The 9,078-nt window shown below is 43.1% G+C and overlaps 1 protein-coding gene across 1 annotated transcript; it reads right to left on the reverse strand.

The window, feature by feature from the left end:
- Positions 1-484: 484 nt before the first annotated feature.
- Positions 485-8,044, reverse strand: LOC145405564 (uncharacterized). The gene is made up of 2 exons (XM_080276897.1): positions 7,804-8,044; positions 485-912 (listed from the first exon to the last, which is right to left on the reverse strand). Exons 1-2 carry the CDS (start codon positions 8,042-8,044, stop codon positions 485-487), a joined length of 669 nt encoding a protein of 222 aa, XP_080133023.1.
- Positions 8,045-9,078: the final 1,034 nt, after the last annotated feature.

Consider the following 9,078-nt stretch of genomic DNA (forward strand, 5'->3'; position numbering starts at 1 on the left):
CTTTGGGCAACAAAAAATAGCACTGTCCCTACTCTAAAACAATATATCAGATCAGTGATGCCCTGTGCCTCCCCTGCATGGACCCCATTTTATACAACATCCACTACAACACCTTGCAGATCATACAGACCAACACTTAGTGTATCATCACGGCACGGCTGGATTAAGCATGTGGGAGGCCCGGGGCCCGCTTGGAAGGGAGGCCCCCTTTCCAACTCCCCCAGTGGCATACACCACAGACTGCTAACCTAAATCCTAATATATAAATAGGACACTTTTAGTTAGGAAATACTGAGCGGGGACTATTCATCCAATGCTGTAATATGTAACGCATAAACACGAAATGAAATGAACACAAGTTGTTCTTACCAAATTTATTTACACAGAGAAATTCAGTTAAAATTATTTAATTTTTCATGAAAAAGTATAGTATAACTAACAAGTAAATAAAGTTCAAATCAGAGAATGGATGGAGTTATAACCATTACAGTCCAGAAACTTTTCTCGATTTTCGTGCGGCAAAGTTGCTGATGATGTCATTAAAGTCCAATCCACGCAGTATATCTGACTCGATGCTCATGATAGCCAGATTTACAAGTCGTTTCTGCTTCATGGATGTCCGTAATTGGTTCTCAATTAATTTGAGTTTTGAGAAGGAGCATTCGCCACTGCAGTTTGATACCATCAAAATAAGGTATATCCGTAGAGCTATCTCAATGTTTGGGAAAGTGTCCTGCACACCCTTGTCTATGATAAGTCTGTACAGGAAAAGCTCAGTGCTGATATCTTTTGGCTCCTGGTCTGTGAAGATATTGGCAAATGTTACAAACTGACACAGTTCATCAATAAATGTAATGTCCAAGTCATCTGGATAAGACCTGACGAGTTGCTCTGCTGCGGCCTGAAGCTCGTCTGAAGACAGTTCTTTCAGATGGCTAAAAAAGCTAAATTGGCTTGATATCTGTTTATATGCTTGCAGACGTTGGTCGAGAGAAGCAATAAACTGATCAATAAAAAATATTTTTCATAGAATATGTTTAATGTTCCAGATACAGTTTTGAATATTAGGGATACCTTTCTCCGCACAGGTGGGTGCCTGTGCTCAACTTTCTGCTGCTCTGGTGGGAGGCCCCCTCTTGGTGGGTGGCCCAGGGCCCGGGCCCCTTGGGCCTCCCCCTTAATCCGGCGGTGCATCACGGGCTGCACCAAAACCACCCACACAACTCACACTGAAACTAAAGTTCTCTGCACTAGACAGTACCTTGATATATGAAGCACACAATTCCATGTGCCAACACACAGCATCCCTGATACTGTATGGCAGAGTCACACAACAAAACTAATCACATGAAACAATTAGCCAACGAATATTACCAGACCCATATTAACAACATCCTACCTCAAGATACTCCACTTCTGTCCGTAATGAAATATTTACATAGTGTATGCGTAGGGCAATAAAACATTTCGATCAGAACACTATCAGTGTCAGCAGACACTCAGTCTGTTGTTTTCAAAGAGCTCAGTACACTGAACAAATAATTTTCTTAATTCCCGAACCCAAAGATTTGAAAATTTTAAGACTCTAGCCATAATCCTCAAACTGTTTTGTATCTAAAGCAACTCCTAAATAAGTCCAAACACAAAGGTAAAGCTGTAAATTAAAAAAAAAAAAAAAAAATCCATACTCTTTCTTCCTTCTCTCTTTGAGTATTTTTGTTCTGAGAAGTCAAAGTAGGACCTTTATTTTTTAAAGTGGTGTCATTCTTCAATGGGTATGATTCTAGAAATATATTGACCCAGTAATATCATACGTCATAGGACGGGAAAAAGGTATGTTTCACTATTTCCATCGGAGTTAGGCCAAACTTGACGGACGTGTAGTGGATCAGCATGGGATCGGATGGGACCAGTTGGTCAATGCTAAGTTTCTATCCTTACCCTCAAATAGTTCATTTTCTATTTAAATTAAACGTGGTGGAAAGGTTTAATTTAAGCAAAAAACGAAGAGATATTTTGAGAATAATAGGTCAAAGGTCAAGGTCACAGGGCAATGTCATTCCAAACACCCTTGATTCACTTTAGATAACCTTAGTGTAATTGTTGCAACTCAAGCAAGAATGAAGTATTTTGCGAAAAATTTGTCATAGATCAAGGTCATGGAGTACTTGTCAAATGTTTGGAATTAGATCGATTGTAAAGCGAAGGGGTTGTGCTCTCCAAATCTTCCTGTTTGTTATTATCCCCAGACGACTTTATTCAGATGCAGAGTTTTTGAACAGGAGAGAAAATAGTCAAAACCTTCATTACGCCTTTCATTTCTATGACACTTTTTTTTGTTCATAACAGAATAGAGGAAGGAAAAACAGATGAAAAAAAAAAATCCATACACCAGATTACTGGTGTCCTCTGTTCATAAAATATCTGTAACAGTTAGACTTGACCAGCTGTGGGTTGAAGGTTGGAGGGAAACAACCCTGGGGAAGCGAGTTCCAGAGAGATGCAGTTCGGGGAATGAAAGATTTCTGATAGAAGTTCTGCAATATGACTAAGTGACATGCCCATGTAGCACGAGGGAAGGCATGGAGAGGTGGCACAATGGACGCAACTTCGTCTGAGCATTTGCCATAAAAATATCTGTATAATAATGCAAGGGAGGCAACATTCCTTCTTACTTGTAGGGGAGGTAGTTTATTTGTAATGGCAGGGTTGTTAATAATTCTAACAGCTTTATTCTGAATTTTGTCTAGTTGTTTTAATGTAACCTCTCCACATCCATTCCACAAGGGTGAGCAATATTCAAGCTGAGAGTGCACGTGACTCTTATAAATTATAGCTAACTGCTCGTCAGTGAAGAAGTTACGGACTCTGTACAATAATCCAAGTTTCTTTGAGGCAGTTTTTGCAAGTGATCTAACATGAGAGGTCCAGCTGAGGGCATTGTTAAATGAGATGCCGAGAATTTCAATACTTTTGGAGATGGGAATATTAGTAGCACCGAAGGTAATGTACGAATCTGGCAATATCTGTCTATTAGTAAATTGTATATGTTTGGTTTTACTTCCATTAAATGAGACAAGATTGTTTTGTCCCCATTCACTGATTGTAGATAGGTCTTGATTTATGGCGATAGCTGTACTGAGTTGAGAGGTAAAGATATTAGACTCTGTAAATGGGTGTCTGAGTGTGAATGAACTATGTAGTGTTGAGTCATCTGCATATGAGTGGATGGGATTGTGGGTGACAAATAAGAGATCATTAATATGAACCAGGAATAGGGAGTCTTTCTGGAATGATGTTGATGAGTGTCTGCAGAGGTTTGGAGCGAATGTGAATGTGGTAATGATGGGAGATCTGAATGCTAGAGTGGGAAATGTAGCAGTTGAAGGTGTAGTTGGTATGCATGGTGTGCCTGGAAGAAATGAAAACGGGGAACGAATGAGAGGGATATGTGTTGAGCGAGAGATGATGATTGGAAATACGCTGTTTGAGAAGAAAGATATTTATAAGTATACATGGGTGAGACAGGAGGGTGGAAGGGTTGTTGATAGAGCTTTGATGGACTATGTGGTTGTGTCTAGGAATGTAATAGGAAGATTGTTGGATGTGAGAGTTCTGAGAGGGGAGGGTGGAGGTATGTCTGACCACTACCTGGTGGAGGGAAAGTTAAGAGTAGTAAGAGATGGGTGAGAGCTAGGAGGGTTAGGTGTGGCAGGGAGGTTTTGAAAGTGAGTTGGATAAAAGAGAGAATAAGATAGAGTATCAGGAGAAATTGAAAGATGAGTGGAACACAGTGAAAGATCAGGAAAATGGCAGTGTGGAGGAGGAATGGCAGTTGTTTAAGAGTGCTGTGGTGGGGCATGCAGAAGAGGTGTGTGGTGTGAGACGTGTGGGTGGTGGTGTAAGAAAAGGAAGTGAATGGTGGTGCGAGGAAGTAAGTATGGCTGTGGCTGAGAAGAGACGTTCATATGAAGTGTGGCTGCAGAGGAAGGATGAGATGTCATATGAAAGGTATAAGGAAAAGAGGAATAGGGCGAGAAGGGCTGTGCGTGATGCTAAAGTGTCAGCAGATGAGAGGTGAGGTAGGCGGCTGACAGAGAATTTTCAACAGAATAAGAAAATGTTTTGGAAGGAGGTGAAAAGGGTGCGAAAGGGAGAGTCTGGGAAGGAAGAACGAGTAAAAGCAGAGGATGGAAGGATGTTAATTGAGATGGATGCAATAAGGAAGAGATGGGCAGAGTTTTCTGAAAGATTGTTAAATGTAGAGGAGGAAAGGGTGGCTGAGATTGTGGCAGATGGAAGGGTGCAAGGAATAAATCTGTTGGGAGAGTTGAATGATTCTTTGATCACGAAGGAGGAAGTGGAGAAGGCAGTAAACGAGATGAAAACAGGGAAAGCTGCAGGTATGGATGGGTGTGCTGTGGAATGACTAAAGATTGGTGGAGTGACTATTGTTGACTGGCTAGTAAGATTGTTGAATGTGTGCTTTGTGAAAGGTATGGTGCCAGTTGACTTGGCAAGTGCTTGTGTGGTCCCGTTGTATAAAGGCAGGGGTGACACCGTAAGTATGAATTTACTAGCGTTAGGGGTATAAGTCTGTTAAGTGTTGTAGGTAAGGTTCATGGTAGAGTGTTAATTATGAGAGTTAGAGAGGGTACAGAGAGAGTGCTTGGTGATGAGCAGTGTGGCTTTAGGAAAGGGAGGGGATGCGTGGATCAGGTGTTTGCTGTGAGACAAGTGTGTGAAAAGTATTTAGCGAAAGGCAAGGATGTGTTTTGGGCATTCTTGGATTTAGAGAAACCATATGATAGAATTGATAGGGAGGTTCTGTGGACTGTTTTAAGATTGTATGGACTTGATGGTACAGTAGGTTACTAAAAGGGGTGAAAAGTTTTTATGTATATAGTACAGCGTGTGTAAGAGTGGGAAATGCTGTGAGTGATTGGTTTCCCGTGAGAGTGGGGCTGCGACAGGGATGCGTGATGTTGCCTTGGTGGTTTAATATTTACATGGATGGTGTTGTAAGGGAGGTGAATGCAAGGGTTTTAGGTGGAGGTTTGAGTCTTGTGAATATTGATGGTGGAGAGTGGAATCTGAAGCAGCTGCTGTTTGCAGATGATACTGCACTAGTGGCTGATTCAGAGGAGAGATTGAGACAGTTGGTAGAGGAGTTTGGAAGGGTGTGTGAAAGGAGGAAATTGAAAGTAAATGAGAATAAGAGTAAAGTGATGAATTGTACGAGGTTGGTAGATGGTAGGGGGATGAATATAGTTTTGAATGGCGAGTTGCTTGAGGAGGTAGAGTGTTTTAAATATCTAGGGTCACATGTCCCTGTGAATGGAAGAATAGATGCAGAAGTGAAGTTTAGAATAAATGAAGTAGGAAAGGTGCTGGGAGGAATGAAAAAAGTATTTAGATGTCGTTCGCTTAGAATGGATGTAAAGAGAAGGCTGTATGAGGGTGTTGTGGTACCGACTGCATTATATGGGCCTGAAACTTGGAATATGGGTTTAGCAGAAAGGAAAAGTTTGAATGTAATGGAGATGAGGTGTCTGAGGAGTATGTGTGGAGTGACTTGTATGGATCGAGTGCGAAATGATGAAGTGCGAAGGCGAACTGGAGTTGTTGGGGAGATGGCTGGTAGAGTTGAGCAGAGGGTGTTGCGATTGTTTGGGCATATGGAGAGAATGGATAATGAGCGATTGGTGAAAAAGAAAACTAGATCTGATGTGAGAGGTGTAAGGCTGAGAGGAAGACCATGAATAGGATGGATGGACAGTGTGAAGAGAGCACTGGATGCGAGAGGGATGTCTGTTGAACAAGGAAGAGTGGCTGTGCGTGACAGAAATAAATGGAGAGAAATTGTGAATGAATAAGTGATGATGCAGCCCTGAGGGGATATTCTCCCGCATTTGGTCTGATCAGCTACTCAGGTCAGGTGCGGGTAAGGGGATGGGTCTGTTATGATGTGGCAGGGGTAAACCAGCTCTGCTGTCGAGCCCTGCTGCGGATGTCACTGATTGCATTGCGCAGTTGACCCTTGTGAGGTGTGATGCGGTGAGGATCTGTCCGTTCTCCCCTTTGGGGCTAAGATGCGAATGAATGTGTTTGAATGGATGAGTAAATGGGGAGTGTGTCGTCCTGTCTCGGCTACCTCCCTTTCCTTGGGAGAAGCAGCCTAGGTATATAGATAGATAGATAGGAATAGGGTTGGCACCAGAACTGATCCCTGCGGCACGCCAGCGTTAACTGAGTGTTCCAGATGAACACCATAAAAAAACGTCATACGAGTATTTGTAGTTTTGTTATGGGTGGACTTTAACCCCTACACACTGGAGGTTTTCCGACGTCGCACACTCCTTCCTACGGGTGATTTCGTGATTTTGGAAAAACTAATATAACAGCTTGAGAAAAAAACTAAAGATACATAAGACTCACCAAACCTTCCTCGTTCAAATGAAAGAATCCCCACGACTCTAGGTACTCCCGTCGATGAGTATGAATAAGTTAAAGTTCAAAGGGTGGAGGAAAGATGCTAGCAGGTATACACGTCAACTGGCGTGCAGGGGTTAAGAAAATAAGTCAAAGGAGTATAACATATATATATATATATATATATATATATATATATATATATATATATATATATATATATATATATATATATATATATCAGCTTCAAGTCAGTTTTGATCTGACTTGAACAAAGCTTTGTTGAAAGGATTAAAGGTCATGGAAGAATGAAAAGGTTTAGTTTTGAGAACAATCAGTGGTCAAGATCACAGGGCAAGCTCAAAATTCGATCCCTGTGTCTTTGTGTAAAGGAGATTATTTGAATTGCCAAGGTGTTTTGCCAGCCCCAAGAGTGCCCTTTGCCTTAAAAGGAACAAGAAGATCTTAAGTCGATCCTGGAGAGGTGATTTTAAAACATGACTTTGTATTAATAGTGAATCTGAAGATTTTCATAAAAATTCACAATGTAAGACTGATGATGACTCAGATTCCCGGGGAGCATCACCTTGGATCCAGCTAGACACAGGGAAGATTGCTGGAGCCACCCTAGTGGGTCCAGTCCGACCCAGTTTTCTTCTGGTTACTAAGAGTGACTCCTAGTTAAAGCGAGTGACCCAGAGACTAATCCGCTGTTGGGCCAATCCGAGCAGCTAGCAGGGTCTGACAAACAGTTTTGATCTGGTTTGGACCAAACATAGTAGATGAGTTAAGGACCACTATAGGTTGATCTCTTGTTTTTCAGAAAATGGACCAATTGTCACAGTCACATTTCAAGCTCAACTTAAGCAGTTTTAATCCGATGTAGACTAAATTTTGTAGAAGGGATCAGGTTAAAACAAGGATAAAGAAGTTCAGTTTCAACATCAGTTAGTGAAAGGTCAAGGCTACACGGAATGGTCAACGGTCAACTTCAGTAAACAAATTCAGCCTGAACAGTTCTGATCTGATTAGAACTAAAGTTAGTGGAAAGCTTAAGGGTCAGACAAGAATGAAGCAAGCCGAATTTGAGAATAATTTGTCGAAGTTCAAGCTCAGAGGGCAAAGCCAAAAAATTAAATCCCCAGACCAGTTGTTTGGTGCAGGTGTTGAACTAGAGTGCTCATTCTTGTTAAGCTTATATTACAAGGCACCATCCTAGCATCCCCCCATCAGTACCATCTTAGATTTGGGTTGGGTGAAATCACACAAGACATGTGCCCTGTGTGTAGAATATACCCATACAACATAACACATATAGATATTAGAGCAACGCAGAGCACATGTCACATTAAGCCCTACACACTGCCTGACGTGTATAGCCATCACTATTCAGGGCGCAGAGCACCACCGGCTGACAGGATTTGCTCCAAGCATCTTGCTGCCACTCTCTGAACTCGTGATAATTTTCGGTGACACCCATAGGGTAGGTAGGCCCCCCAGGTACTCCACGGATGCACAGCTCAGTCTGTACATGGCTCTGTAGAGTGAGGAGCCATGTCTTCATCATTGTCATCTGATTCCATCCCACTGTGTGCAGGGCTGATTGCACCATCGACCCCAGCGAAAGTTCTGCTCTTAGTGCTGGGGAAAGGGCTCAGTGACAGAGCCATCGGTCGTGCCTTCGACAACACTTTCCTCACGGACACTTAGTGAGAGTACATCTTTAGAGGAGACAAGGAGTCACCACGTGGAAAGTGAACTCTCTCACCCTCCGACCCCTTCCTGCTTTCAGATGCCTGAAAAGGCTCTCAATCTCCTGCAGGAGGAGGGCAGGGCCTTCGACAGTGACAAGTTCACTGAGGAGGAGGATCCAGATGACCTAGCACACCAGGCAGGTGAGTGTGGAGTTGGCGGTTATCTGTGAAATAAACACTGATGAGCCATCTCACTGTCATGCTCACCGCCTGCTTGCTGTCATCTTGCCCTCAAACGTTTACCTTCACCTCAGCCGAGTACTTCATGAGCAGAATCACCACAACCGGGGCCTTCAGGAGTCGAAGTTTCCACATGGGCCCCATGTTGTGTTACTCATCAGCAAGTGTCTCCCTAGGGAAGGTCCACGTCAGGTGAGTCATCATCCCCTTGCTCCTCCACCTCCTACACCTCTTGCTCTCCTTCCCCCTCACCCTCTGCCCCTGGGCGTGCACAACACGGGCATGCATGCACGCAGAAAAAAAAAAAAAACATTCTGCACATGGCAAACGGCCTGCTATACCAAGTGTGGGTAGAGTGGATACCTTTCTCTAGGAGGTGGGAGCAGGATTTTAGCCCTCTGTGCTGATGTTTGGTGAGGAAGGAGCAGGTGTTCAGGATGAGGAGCTTCACCCAAGGCCCTGGACCATTAGCAGTATTTTCAGGGCGATATTCACGACTGCAGTTATGCAATAGCTGGTGGAAGAAATGTATTTCCACCAGGCTATGTGTGTATGGTGGCAGGACGTGGCTGCCAGCAAAACCACACACATGAGGGGCTGTCAACCTGTTGAAGTGGGGAAGCTGTTTGATGGCACACGTAAGAAAACATGTGCTCCATGACTATTGGTCGGTAGATGAATTTGTGGGTACACCAGTCTTCGGTAAGTATAT

This window comes from Coenobita brevimanus, chromosome 67 (genome assembly GCF_032717465.1).
Source record: "Coenobita brevimanus isolate Jiangsu-jjx chromosome 67, ASM3271746v2, whole genome shotgun sequence".
NCBI lineage: Eukaryota > Metazoa > Arthropoda > Malacostraca > Decapoda > Coenobitidae > Coenobita > Coenobita brevimanus.